The sequence below is a fragment of the Pelodiscus sinensis genome, chromosome 4 (genome assembly GCF_049634645.1).
Source record: "Pelodiscus sinensis isolate JC-2024 chromosome 4, ASM4963464v1, whole genome shotgun sequence".
NCBI lineage: Eukaryota > Metazoa > Chordata > Testudines > Trionychidae > Pelodiscus > Pelodiscus sinensis.
In genome coordinates this window covers 18,078,974-18,093,690 of record NC_134714.1, presented here as the reverse complement: position 1 = coordinate 18,093,690, position 14,717 = coordinate 18,078,974, and the positions used below count along the sequence as shown (strand labels likewise).

Here is a 14,717-nt window from a genome sequence, read left to right as displayed (position 1 = left end):
CCTCCATCCCCCTGACTTCTTGGGAACCAGGAAGTACCTGGAGTAGAACCCTTTCCCGTGAAACTCCTTCGGAACCCGTTCTATGGCACCTATGTCTAAGAGGTGGAGGATTTCTTCTCGAAGAACATTCTCATGGGACGGGTTCACAACCAGAGGCAAGGTAGGGGGGGTAGTGGGGGGAACTGAAATGAATGGAATCGAGAGGCCTGATGTTATTAATTCTAGGACCCATCGGTCCGATGTAATGCTGGCCCACTGATGAATGTAAGGCTTCAGCCGGTGGTTGAATGTGTTGGAAACGCGCTTCTGTATACTGGCCACTGGAGGCATGTTCGCGTCCTTTGCATGTGAGTCAAACCTGCTGCCTAGGGGCCGGTCTGGTTGGTGGACGGTTTTGCTGTTGTTGGCGTTTGCGCTGCGGGCGCTGCCGAAATTTTGGTTGTTCAGGTACGCGCTGGTGTTGCCTATACGAGGAATAGTCATACCTCCTTTGGAACGGATAGTATCTCCTTTGTCTGAAAGGTGGTGTGTACATACCCAGAGTTCTGAGGGTAGTACGTGAATCCTTCCCCGAATGTAGAATTTCATCGGTTGAGGAGGCAAACAGCTTTTGCTTATCGAAGGGCAGGTCCTCAACCTTGGTTTGTAACTCCTTAGGAGCTCCTGCTGACAACAGCCATGAGGCCCTACGCATAGCGATGCCCGAAGCCATGGCTCACGCCGCGGTGTCCGCCATATCAGCAGCGATTTGTAGGGATGTTCTGCATGCCGCAAATCCCTCTTGAACTACCGCCTTCAGGAGATGTTTCTTACTGTCGGGAAGATATTGCATTAGTTCAGGAAGCTTGGAATAGTTGTCAAAATTATGATTTGATAGGAGCGCCGCATAGTTAGCGATGCGGAGGAGTAAGGTTGAGGAGGAATAGACCTTACGGCCGAATGAATCCATCTTTTTTGAATCCTTGTCCGGAAGGGAATTCTTAAAGTGCGAAGTCTTAGCCTTATGGCGGGCTGTATCGACGATCAACGAATTAGGCTGGGGGTGATTAAAGAGAAAATCCAGGCCTTTTGATGGTACGAAATACTTTTTGTCCACTCTTTTGTTAGTAGGTGGCACTGAGGTTGGCGTTTGCCAGATATCCTTGGCCACCTCCAAAATGGCTTCATCTATCGGTAGTGCGACCCTTTTTTGTTGCTTCGGATGCAAATTTTTGAACAACTTATGTTGCTTTCCTTGGGTCTCAGTAATCTGCACCTCTTGCGATTGTGCTACACGACGAAACAGATCCTGGAATTCTTTCAGATCATCGGGGAGTGACGACTCGCTCGGAGTTATAGCTTTGACAGCCGAGGAAACTGAAGAATTGGCATTAGGAGACTTGTCCGGTTCTGACTCAGAAAGTTGTCCCTCCTCCAGGTCTGATTGCTGTGACCTAGGAGTCGGGGATCGTGGGGACGGCACGGGTCTCCGGGAAGAGTGTCTCTGCCGTCCAGAATGTATGGAACCTGGGCTTATTGAGCGACAAGAGCATGGTGACCTGCAACGAGATCGTGACCGACTATAGCGCGAAAATTCGTCATAGTAACGGTCATGATAATGTGAGCCGTGGTGGGCAGAGTAAGCAGGCGATGAGTGCTTAGATGCCCTAGCACTGCCATGCCTATCCTGGTGAGATGAGTACGTAGAATGCCTGGAAGGAGATCGAGACCTAGAACGCCTGTGATGCGAACAACTACGTTCCCTATAATGGTGATGATGGGAAGACACCCTGCGATTACAACTCTTCCTACGGCTCAAAGCGCTAGAAGATGCCTCTGGAGAGGGTGAGAGAGAGAGCACCCGAGCATCTGAGGTGGATGGTGCCCTAGAAGCCTGAGGTGGGAGCTGTTCCTGAGAGGAAGGTTGCAGGGTTGTAGACTCAAAAGAATGTGAAGAGGCAGGCACTTGGTCTGCAGTCTGCTCTCCCGGTGCGCACGGTGCTGAGGGGAGCTCCCTGCGAGGGGAATTACGTGAGGAGGCTGGAGTGGTCGGCACCGAGAGCGTGGGTGCCGACGGAGCTGGCCCTTTAAGGGACTCCTGCGGTGCCGGCTGTGGCCGCGGCTTTGACTTGCCAGACGGCTTTTTCCCTGCCGGAGCACGGGCTGCCCTGGAACCAGAGGCACCCGGCTTTCCTCCTGCCGTGCCCCGCGGCTGTGGGGGTATTGGCAGGGACTTTGCAGGAGAGGCTCTCTTCCTGCTCGGAGAAGGTGCCCTTGGGGAAGGAGCCCTCCGCTTTTCCAGGGTAGGGTCCGAGGCAGAGGATCCTGCCGAGGTAGAAGGCATCAATGCCTTATCAAATAGGATTTCTTTCAGCCGCCTTTCTCGCTCCTTACGAGCTCTGGCTGTCAGTTTGGCACAGTGCCCACACTTTTGGGGAATATGTGCCTCCCCAAGGCAGCGGACGCAGGCAGAGTGGCCGTCCGAGAGCGGCACAGAGTCCCTGCAGACAGAACATTTCTTGAAGCCGGGAGAGCCCGGCATTTTGAAGTACTGAGGGGGCTTGTCCTGCGCCCCTGTCTGCGAGTGATAGTTGTCTGTTTTAATTTCTCTGAATATTTTGTATATTTATTGTATTTGTTTATTATTACTAGAGTCTTCACTTTCTTTTCTTTTTTTTTTTTTTTTTTTTTAATAAGCCGGTGGATTAAGGCTGTGTCAAAAAAGACCGGAGCCGCGGTTTGAACCGCCGGTTTTAAGATTAATTACCCAGTCTTCACATTTTGTTTAAAAGGCAGTGTTAAATAGTAATATTTGTTTAAATTTTCTCTGAGGTAGAGAGGGAAGAAGGACTCCGTCCGCGACCAGGGGCGGATGAGAGGAACCGGCGGGGACCGGGTCGCGCGCGGCTGATCAAAGGCACGAACGCTACTCGCGCATGCGCGACCCGGTCGATTACAGCTATGGCAAGCTCCGATTCGCGGCGCCGGGACCAGCCCGACACCAGACGTGGAGCACCCACGGGGACTACCCGAAGAAGAAGCGCTAGTTAACTGCTGCTACAGGCATGCTATGAGACGAGGGCATGTGCAGCCCAACTGGGTACTGCTGTCAACATTCTCCAGCTAAGGCAGGGGTGGAGAACCATGATTGAGTTGCAGGCCACACAAAAGTGAGACGCAAAAATACCAAAAACAAATGAACCCTCCTACCCTCTGCAAACAAAGCCCTCACTGACCTGGTCTCCAACTGAAGAGATACTCACCTCACACCCCTCTCACTCCAGCCCCATGAGGGGAGAAGGGGGACAAGGCTCGGGGCTTACCCCCATGGCTAGATTAACTCTTCTGGGAGCCTGATGCTAGTAGATTTTGTGGGGTCCCTCTAGACTCTGGGGTGGAGCCAAAAATGAGGCGCTCATTGTGTGGGAGGGGGCCTGTTGGGGAGTGGGCTGGAGGTGAGGGTGTGGAGTCTGGACATGAGGTAGAGTGCAGGAGTGGGCTAGGGTGTGCGGTCTGGGCAGGAAGGGGATGTGGGAAGGGGTAGGCAATTCGGGCGCCTACCTGGCATAGCTCCGGGAGAGTGAGGGGGCACAGATGACTGCGCCATCCTGCGCTTGCAGGCACCCCCCTACCCCGCCCACATCTCTTCCCATTATTGCCAGTCAATGGGAGCAGCAGGGGAAAAAATTCAGGCAAAAGGGGGACAAAACCTGCACTGCCATTTCCCCAGCCAGGAGGAAGATGAGAAATGACAGTGCACAGAGCCACTTCCTTCCCCTGCCAGCCAGATGCCATCTGCAGCTTGCCTTGATTTGGCCTGCGAGACTCAGGGCTCCCCCCACACCAGGGAGCCAGCGCTGGTCATAGGTTCGCCATCCCTGAACTAGAGGCACAGGGTATTCAGTCACCTGAAGTAGGGCACCCCCAGGGACATCACTTGAAGAAAAACAGGTTTCTAGAGCATCAGTTATTTAGCCAAAGCTTTACCTTTGATGTAATCTACTCAAACCTAATTTCTTCAGACACTCCGCTAGGTTCCTGTCCCTCAAATCGGATATCCCCTAGTCACCACTCTCACCATTCCTCATGTCTTCCTTTTCAACCCTGCCACAGTTATTTTCTTCATCTGCTTCCCAAGACTTTTCCTGTCCTGGCTTTGTCTCTAAATAGCTCTCAAGTGTTTACTGAGAAGTAGCTTGTCTCAAGCCATGCTAATCCCACACTGACTTGTTCTTTTTTACATACCCTATTAAATTAGACCAGTATGTTCATATAGGGAACATCCCAATAATCACATCAACGTTTAGCATTTATATATTTTATAGTGCAGTTCCATATCCATCACCAACATTATTTATTTTTAAAGGATTTAAAATATATTCAGTATATTTTAGCTATTTATTTTGTTTAAATTTGATATAAAAATAACCCTGCTATACAATTATAATTTGCATATATTCCCTAAAGTGAATACTTTCATTTTAAAGGTGCACAGATGGAAGAAAATAACCTATGTGAAAACATTTAATGTTTCTCTATACTAAAGACTTTTCGCAGAACAATGAATACAAACGTTTTTATATCATATAATATATATACATTTTTATAAATAAACACAGTGTAGTAAGAACAATAAATATTTAACAATAATTCTACTACCTCAAGAATGGTATTTATTTAAGAATATGGTAAGATACAATATCTGTAAAAAAAAGTACCTCTGGTGCAAGATATTCCGGAGTGCCACAGAAAGTCTTCATCGTTGCTCCATCCTTGATACCTTCTTTGCATAGCCCAAAGTCTGTTATTTTTATGTGTCCATCTTTGTCCAGCATAAGATTTTCCAACTTAGATATAAATCCAAATTAAAATGGTCATTAGATAAACAATCCATACACTTGAGTGAGTTTGTAAAATATCTGGATTTCTGCAAGTTATTCTTTTCAGCCCTATTCACCCTGGGATAAGAATTATACTAGCTACCAAAGCATATATAATATAAATATACATTTATATAATTTCCCTTAGGGATAATCTGCACATCATTGGGCAGCTGAAATATATATATGCAGTGAGAATGTAGAAAATAGTCACACTACATCTAAGCTTCTTAAATGTTATAATAAAAAAAGCACAAATTTGAAAATAACAAAAATACTTTTGCCTCTGCTTTTCACTTAGAGTATCTTTCATGGGCATTTCAGCTCTGACAGAGGCTAGAAGCAGTGACAAAAACAAAGAATCAATTTAAAGCTATGGGATCAATTTACAATAGCATGGTAAACATGCTGTAAATTTACTCAGAATTAGCCAATTATCTAAAAACTAAGAGAATGCTGGTACTACCCATAGCTCACGAAAACAAATTCTGCTTATACTAAGGATGTGAAGGTTTAACTGGTTAACCAGTGACAGGGGGGTCTGCTGCAGATAGGGGCTACTCTGGCTAGGCTAGAGCAGCCCCTGACTGTGGCAGGGAAAGGAGGCGCTCCAGGCCAGCAGCAGGGAGAGTGGAGGAGGGGAGAGGGGAGGAGAATGAGACTCCAGCCAGGCAGGAGCAGCCTATCTATTCTCAACCCCCCACTTTAATCGGTTAACTGTTTAAATAGGTTTAATCAGTCAGCCAATTAAATGGGATTTTACATCCCTAGCTTAGACACGATAAGTTGACCTCTGAGCACTCTCCCATCAACTCTGGTACTCCACCAGGATGAGAAGAGTAGCCGGAGTCAACGGGAGAGCATCAGCCATTGACCTTATCTCATGGAGGACACTACAGTAAGTACATTGTCTTCAGCTACGCTATTTGTGTAGCTGAAGTTGTGCATCTTTGACCGAGAGGCAGAGGCGTAGTGTAGATTGGGCCTAAGAGAGACAGGTACTTAAGTCCCACTGAATTTCATAACACCCTGAATATTCATAGATTCCAGGGCCAGAAGGAACCATTGTGATCATCTAGTCTGACTGCCTGTATCACACAGATTCATTCCCAATAACAGAGCTCCCCTTCAGATTCTACCAAGGTAATGGATCCACACACACAGAGGGAATCAAGTCCAAAAATACGCTTTCTTCAGCACCTTGTAGAGTATTCAAGTGCTTAATTTGAGATCTTAGAAAAATCATGACTGACAATAATTTAGCTGTAATATTTCTGTTGTAACAAAGTTTGGTGGATAGGTTTATTACATTTAAGTGTAATCAGCTTCTGTGATTTAGAACTGTAACAATTAAAACCCATTTTTAACAGCCTACGAAATTAAAAGTCTTTCATATACCTTTAAATCTCTATAAACCACATTCTTCTCTGAATGTAGGTAATCCAGTGCTGATACAATCTCAGCTCCATAAAATCGAGCCCGATCTTCAGAAAAGACACGTTCTCTTGATAGATGGAAAAACAACTACAACAACAAGAATTTATTACATTTAGAATGCACACACTTCTGACTAATAGACAATCCTGCTTGGAATCAGATATTAAACCCAGAAAAGAACCTTTTCCCTCCTGACACAGTTGTGCTCCACAACATTCTAAAAGTTGCACCATAAATAAAATGATTAAACATAAGTTTAATAATATTTTTTTCAAAATCATAGCTGCTCTATTTGACAATCTGATGCACTGTTATTTTTAATCAGTATATATAAACAACTAAGAAAAATTAATTTTGTCCTTAGCTAGTTATTAAACCAGATTTTTTAAAAGCAGGAGATTCCTTATTTGGCAAAAAAATGGATCTCTCTTCTTCTGAAATGTCTAATAGCCTTTGTTTTCATTTACAGCTCTGCCATCAAAGTACTATGTGCTTTGCAATAATAATACAAAAAACTTCAATGGCACAGAGAAACTAGAAAACAGCATCAAGGTATCCAAAACTCCTGAACCAATAGAAGATACACCAGAAGATGACATTGTAATTTTTGTTCATCCGGGGCTCACCCCTGAAAACCTTTACTAATTTATGTAGTCCTAACTCAAATGAACAACTTCACTGATGTAGGATTTTTCATGTGGGTTAGAACATGAGTAAGTTATATATATATGAGTAAGTTAATGAGGACTCAAAGTCAGTAAATCCTAACATGAAACGGAATACAAAAAATATAGGAAAATCCAAAGGCTTATCTATTAATGTGGTTTCCTTACCTCTCCTCCATTAGCATATTCCATAACAAAACACAAGCGATCATGTGTCTGAAAGGAATACTTTAAAGCCTGAAACAAATTTAAACAAAGACTTAGCACAGATCCCACATCAAAGTTTACAAAAGTGCTTTCAGTCAAGTTTTAGAAATAGGGATAGAGATAAAATACCACATTCTATTTTAACAATATGGCAATATTTTATAAAAAATTCTCATAGTTTTTTTCACCAGCACTTCTCCATCACTGCAGCACCTGAGCATGGGTCCCATGGTGGTTTTAGTAAATAACACAAAGGTCAGATACAAGAGCTTAGCTAAAGCAGGGATCAATTCTGACACATGGATAACATCTGCAAAAACCAAGGGGTTATATTACTATTGGGTAGAGTTATATCTGTGTCCCTACTGTTTTCTCTGCTGCTGCTGCTCCTCCAGCCAGAGGACTGAGAAATTCTGTCAATTTACCATGAATTCACAAAAAAAAAAAAAAAAAAAAAAAACCACAGATCAGGAAGAGAAAGGGAAAGTTCCTACACCCAGTTGTGTCATGTACAGTCCTGCATCACAAGTCCCACCATTTTGCTTGCCACACCTTTGGATTTATTTTGTTTGGGTCATGACCCAGGTTTACAATAGAAGCAGTTGCAGCTCTTTGCTTTGAAGTTATATTTTGATTTAAGCAAGCATAAAATTACATAAAAACAACTATGTCAATCTTCATTTCTAGGTGGCACATTTGAATCAACAACATTCTTGTGGAGGGAGGACCAGATTTTGGGGTTTGTCAACTCCAACAGTAATCTGTAATAAAAAATTAACAAAAAAAGTGAACAGTGCAAGTGACTAATGATTTCTGGGGGCCCAAACTGATACTTTCTGAAAATAAGAGACACTGTATGGTGTGCTGAGCACCAACCCTCTGAAAAATGTGAAAGTGTCCCAACGTGTGCACCCCAAAAATCCAGGCATCCCAAAAACTAGTTACTGCTGAAGACCTAGAAGACTTGTTTTTTCACCATGATAATAAGGAAGAAATCTGTAAGTGTCACAATGCTGAATTTGCTTACAAGATGTACTAAAAAAGAAGAAAAAAAAGAACACTTACTGTTAAGAATGGGTGCCTAGAATTCTGTAAAACACGGTTTTCTGTCAGCGTGTGCGCTACTTCATCCTGCAATGCCACCCAGCAGAAAATTATCAATGCAAATCGCTAAAGAACAAGAGCTCCATAAAAACAAGTAAGTACAGGCAGTCCCCGGGTTACGTACAAGATAGGGACTGTAGGTTTGTTCTTAAGTTGAATCTGTATGTAAGTCGGAACTGGCGTCCAGATTCAGCCGCTGCTGAAACTGATCGGCAGCAGCTGAATCAGGACTCCTGGGGCAGAGCAGCTGGGGTGCTGCCGGGTTGGTCCAGTAGCACCAAGGAGCGGTGCTGCGGGAACAACCAGCAGCGCCCCACCTGCTCTACCACAGGCCCGGGGCTTTGCTCCACGTCTCCCTGGTCTGCTGGGGGGGGGAGGGGGGAGGGACTAGCTGCACCCCCCCCCCAGCAGACCAGGGACACGGGGAGCAAAGCCGCAGCGGCAGCGGGGTGCTGCGCCTCTGAGGCTTTGCCAGAGCAAAGTCTCAGAGGCGCGGGACCCCTCCACCTCCCCGGCTTTGCTCCCGGTGTCCCTGGTCTGCTGGAGACGGTCCCCAGCAGACCAGGGGCACCCGGAGCAGATTTTCTCGCCCCGGAGGTCGAGGTGGCAGAACCACTGCGCTCTGGGTGGTCCCGCTGCCTGCGAGCTCCGGGGCGAGAAAGCCCCGTTCGTAAGTGCAGATCCGACGTAAGTCGGGGACTGCCTGTAGTCAAATACACAGAGGAAATTGCAACCCTGAGATCCTGCATTAGAAGCTAGAGGGTTATGCCAGGGATAAACTAGGCTCAGAATGTTCTAATTTACTCACCTTTGCCACAATAACTTCCTTCTTCAAGATTTTCATAGCATAATATCGTCCAGTTGCTTTTTCTTTAACTAGAATGACCTTCCCAAAAGTGCCTTTCCCCAGTAGTTTAAGGTATTCAAATTCATTCATGGTCTGTTAAAGATATTCAAGTTAAATATAGGTCATGACCAACTTTGTAATACATGTAAATAGTGACTGAAGTAGATGACCTGACAGGTTGGGTCAGTTAAAATGAGGCACATACTCCTTATGATTTGCTTCTAGAGAATTAAAATTTAAAAAAAAACGTCAGAAAGAATGACTGTTACGCTTACAAGGATAGGACATTTCAAAACCCACTGAATTGCTTAATACATGAAAAAACTATCTTCCATTTAACTGAGAATTTCTTCACAAGAAATAGGCAAGAGCTAAAAGTAGTTGTTTGGGCCATGCAACCTGTTTCAGTGAGCAAGCTTGAGAATGCCACCCACTTCTCTATCCTAAAGATCTGTCAGTCTGATTCCTGCTTTGAGGTTTAGACATCAGAATAAGTTTCCCCATATATATGAGGGATCAGCCTTGCTGTGACCTATGGACTGGACCAGAAAAAACCACAATGAACACAGTATAGTTTATCTTTCTTGTATGTTTGTCTATTAGAAAAGGTGGAGGGAAAATAGGAAAGGGTTGGTCTCTTGGATTCCAGTATCTTCAAGGGGCAGTGCCAAGGAGGCAACAGAAGATCTAAGTCTCCAGATTCTCACAACTGCTTTGCTGGAAAGGATTAAAAGATAACAGCTCTCTTGATCCCTGTCTGAAACCATGATGACTCTACTCCCATACCACATTCTCTTCTAGGACTGGGTTAGTTCATTTTGAACTGCATTAACAAAAGCAAGATTGTACTCTCGGTTGTGTGGGACAATTGGTTTCAAGATTTAAACAGGGGTAGTCAATATTTGTTTGTCAAGGTCCAAAGTTCTTGGTCAAAGTCCAGACTCCAGAGGCAATCATTCAAAAAAATAACACCAATAATGATAATAATAAGTAAATACAAAGATGTTTATATCCATTCAAAAGCATCGGGCAGTTGTCTCAAGGACCTACTGACCACCCTAATCTAAACAGTCATCAGACCAATCCTTGCTCAAATTGCATGAGTTCTCTACAGCTGAGGAACTCTCCATCACCTGCATGGCACACTGGCCAAACTAGTACAGTCCTTCTCACATTCACCTACTGGAACCCTCCAGCAAGATACTAAGGACCAATCAGTAAGGATCATATTAAGCTGATGGCAGCCGTGGTTCAGAGTGGCATATGGATAATTGCCTAGGTTGATATAAATTAATTTTGTACCATAATTAAGCATCAAAGCCTAAAGTGAATGTTCATTAATGATGAAATTTGTCAGGCATGATATTTTTGCTGTCCATCATTTTGGTTTGTTTCCCCAGAACTTAGGCACAACTCTGGAAACAAACCAAAGTAAGAAAGGCAAGGGCACACAAGAAAGCCTTACTATAATTTACAGGGTAGGACCATCTCACAAACAAATACTGTATATAGCTATAGGATGAGGTGGGGGTAGTCTTAATGGCTGCTTCTCACTTGCATTCAGGATACCTAACCGTACTCCTCCTCTTAGAATTTTTCAGGATCTAAAGGATTGACCGCTGATGCTGGACTCAAATGCTGTAGCATCAGGTAGGTGTGCACATGTAACAAGGTTCCCTTGAGAGAAACAGATCCTGCTAAACTAACTTACCACTTTATGTTTTGGTTTTGTCATAGAAACTTCCATTTCTTCAGCACCTGAATTATCACTTGGGGAACCAGATCTAAAATCCATCATTTCCTCCTCTTGTTTCTTAAGGCTGTCTGCTACTGTCTGGATGGCTTTTGTCCATTCTTCCCTGAGAAAATGTAAGCAATGACATTTGTTATTCATGACCTTGGATTACCATCTGCCTCAGCAAGAGTCACAAAAGAATAAAGAGTGATTGACATTATCAGATAAATCAGTTCAATGAATGGTGAAAAATCCCATGTGTTGTTAGATGTAAAAGTGTGTGTTCAAAAACACTTTTAATTGATATAACAATTGTTACCGCTATTAATTGTTTTAGAAACCGGAGATGATTTGAGACCCTGCAATATGAATAGTATAACTAGGACCTTCAATATACACAATTTCCAAAATGAACGTTCAAGCTTTAGGGCAACATGCTGTCTAACGATACACACATTACATCTCAACGTTAGGTCTGCCAAACCTAAAAAGCTACAAGGCACCTCCACAACACAGAGCTATTTGACACTCTGGATTTCAACAGTACATTGTAACAAAAATATGGCAGAGTTTGACACTGACAACTAATCACACACAGATGCCATTTTTAAAATTGAATCTATGTTCTCCAGTAGTAACCACCACTCTCCAGGGTCCTTGTGCTGTCAAGAGGGGACACTAAACGTGTTGTCATGCTTGTATATAATACAGCTGTAGCATTTAACCAAATATTTGTTGGTTGTCTTCTCCTTGCTTTAGGGATTTCCCCCCCCCCCCCCCAAAAATAGTATTTCTGATCTTAGGTACAGATAATAAGATTACAGGAAACTGACCACAATTATTTCAGCAATAGAGATGCTGTAGTGCTGCCTTCTCATTTCAACTCCAGTAAAAAATGTCTTTTGGGGAATTCTGCATTGTAAGAAGCTACTAGAATGAATATTCTTGCTATTCTGGTTCATTTCAATGCAAGTCTACCAAAAATCCCAACTCACATACTAACAATAGCTTATTTTAAATTTGTAACTGTAACATGTCAGGTATTTTCCCTTATCCCAACCCTTCACATGCTAGAAAGGCCAAAACAAAAAATCAAGTGGATTAAGTTTGGGTATTGGCAGAGGAACAAAAGTGGTAATTAGCAGCGAAGGGGAAAAAGTGTTGGGTTGGGTTTGTTTGTTTGTTTTTGGCGCACCTTAAGAAAGTTTCTACTAAGCACTTACCTACGTTAGAAAAATGGATCAAGATTCAGTTGGTGTATTAACTTACCTCAGTCTAGCCACACCCTTTTTCCTATCCTGGACACAATGCAGTGCCTTCTACTTCAAATAAGTAGGTGAAGGTGTGCTCAGGTAAAAAGCCAATCCTACACCTTGACCCGCTCAGTCAAGGTAAAACGGTGTTGCAATGTATATACACTAGGAAAAAGGTCATGGTTAGGAGAGGTTAGTTAACACACCCTCGCCTGCAGACAATCCTGTAGAGATGAGCTTGCTATGTCCTTAATATACCCAAACTCTTGATACCAATGGACCAAAGCCAAAAAATGGAAGTGAAATATTCTAAATAGCTGTGAAAAACGTTGTAAATGTATCGGACTGGCCCATTTCTTTGTCCTTGAAATAACATTTGCACTTGGTAAGTAGTATTCACTTACTGAAGCCAAGATAGAGCTGAAAACAGGAACTTTTAAACTGTTTCCATAGGCTTCATTTTCTAGACTTATTTGCAGCACAATTCCTGACAAAGAACAGAACAAAGCCAAAGAAAACACCACTGAAAAGCTAATGAATTTCAGAAATCTTTGCTGAATGAAATTTCTCCACCTATTAACATTAACACCCACATTTTAGCAACCTATTTATTCAATACTGAAACAACTATATGTGAAATGTTCTGTGATTAATAATGTAATAAATCCTATACAGCACAAGTCCTATTTACAAATGAGATTTTTTTTCAAAATGTTTGACATTGGCCTAACTCTGCTCCCACTAAAAAAAATCTCCCAGTAACTACAGTTAGAGCCAAGATAGACCAATGCTGAATACCTTGGAAAATCCCTCCCTATAGCTAAACAAGAAAAAAATAATTGAGAGCATTTCTTTCTAACATTCTGGAGAGACTCTGCAGCAAAGGTTCCCAATTATTACAATGACACTTCTTTAAAAGATCTTCCTAAGCAGCAGCAAGTGTTAAAAGTATTTAAGATGCAGATACTGCTGTGTCCACTTCATTGTATCATACAAAGGGTCAAATTTTTCAGACAGGCCTCCAGAACTGCGCCTGCAGATATGCACTGGCATGCAAACATGATAAGCAGTCATTTGCAGGTAAACATACAGAATTTGTGGAGATACATTTCCCAGGTGCTTCTGAAGGGCCACTCAGAAAAATAGCTTTAGAAATATATATTTCAAAATAGCTGAGCTTGAGTTTGAAAAATAAAAATAGGGGGGGAAAAAACCAAACACAAAGTCCAACCAAGACAGAGTATCTGGCATGAAATTCTAATTAAAAGTAAATGCCAGTGGAGCTGCTAATCTTGTACGTTCCCCATTCCACCTTGCAATACCTTGCATTTTTCACTGTCTGACTAGTATAGTTGTCCTATCTAGTGTCTTTAGACAAATTATGCCCAATTCAGTATTCTCTGTCTGGAGAACATCTGCCTACACTCAAAGAGGGAATGTCAAGTGAAGTTAGCAAAACCTGTGGATTTTGTCCAGGCAATCTTAACCTGCATGATAATCTTGCTCAGAAAGCCTTTAGACACTGGAGTCTTGAGGCTAGATGCTTGTGACACCAAGCAGTGGGAAAGCAGGTCACGTTTTCACACAGAAGCACAGTTTTGAACAAAGGCACAGACATTCTTCAACACTAGGAATGCCTGTTTTTATGTCCCACCTCTAAACATTAAAAATAACTACTACAAAGAAAACATCCTTCCTCTGTTTCCCTTTTAAAAACAGCTTTGGGGTTTAAAGAATCAAAGGATATTCAAGCTACTCCTACTTTTAAGTTTATTTTTAGATCTTTTATTGATTTTGGGTGAAATACCATTTACTTCACTGGGGCTGAGATTAGATTCTGTCTATGCTAGCAGTGGCGTGTAGGCTACACATAGCTAGAAGGCACAGGGAAAGGCAGGCTGTGTCACTGCAGTATATAGCTACACGAGGCAGCAAAAGCCTGTGGGAGTGGGGAGGCACTGGGGAAAGGTGCCAGCAGATCCCTGCTGATGCAGCCTTTTCCCAGGCAGTGCAGCAGGAAAAGGCTCCAACAGCAAGATGTTACACTGCTAAAAATGGCAGTGTGGATGTGTGAAACACTGCTTGAGCATGCAGAGCACCACTTACAGTATATACCTTGGAGTTCAGGTGTGAGGAGGACTCTATTCACCTAAGCTATCGATGCTGCTATTTATACCTGTGTTAGCTGGGTGTGCAGTCTGTATATTCCACGTGCCACCACAAGAAGGGATGCAAAATGCTGTTTAATTAGTTAACCAGTTAACCATTTAGTTTAATCAGTTAACTGATTAAATAGGGGGTGGGCGGAGGGTGCTCCAGCCTGGCTGCTTCTGGTTCCACACTAGGCTGCCGGCTCCCAGCCTCTTGCAGGGCCGGAAGTGGCAGCCAGGGGGAGCACCACAGGGGGGCTGGGAGCGGAGCAACCGTCTGCCAGTAGCCAAGGTAATGGTTAACTGTTACCTGATAAGCATAATTGGTTAAGGGTGATGTTTACCAGGTAATCAGTTACCTGTTCACATCCCTAACCACAAGTGTAGATGTACCTTTAGACTATCTCCCAAAGATAGTCTCCAGCAGAGATGGCTAGTATAAGCAGTCCCAGGGTTTAAA

General features: G+C 43.3%; 1 protein-coding gene across 3 annotated transcripts in view; it reads right to left on the bottom strand.

Annotated features, from left to right (window-relative positions):
- AKT1 (AKT serine/threonine kinase 1) overlaps window positions 1-14,717 on the bottom strand; it is a 112,333-nt gene that overhangs the window by 30,513 nt on the left and 67,103 nt on the right. For all 3 annotated transcript variants that reach the window (XM_006132421.4, XM_075926452.1, XM_075926453.1), the window contains exons 5-10: window positions 10,831-10,978; window positions 9,081-9,212; window positions 8,234-8,299; window positions 7,130-7,198; window positions 6,258-6,383; window positions 4,698-4,826 (exon numbers count right to left, since the gene is read on the bottom strand). In XM_006132421.4, the coding sequence (XP_006132483.1) occupies window positions 4,698-4,826; window positions 6,258-6,383; window positions 7,130-7,198; window positions 8,234-8,299; window positions 9,081-9,212; window positions 10,831-10,978 (670 nt within the window). The remainder of the gene's footprint in view (window positions 1-4,697; window positions 4,827-6,257; window positions 6,384-7,129; window positions 7,199-8,233; window positions 8,300-9,080; window positions 9,213-10,830; window positions 10,979-14,717) is intronic.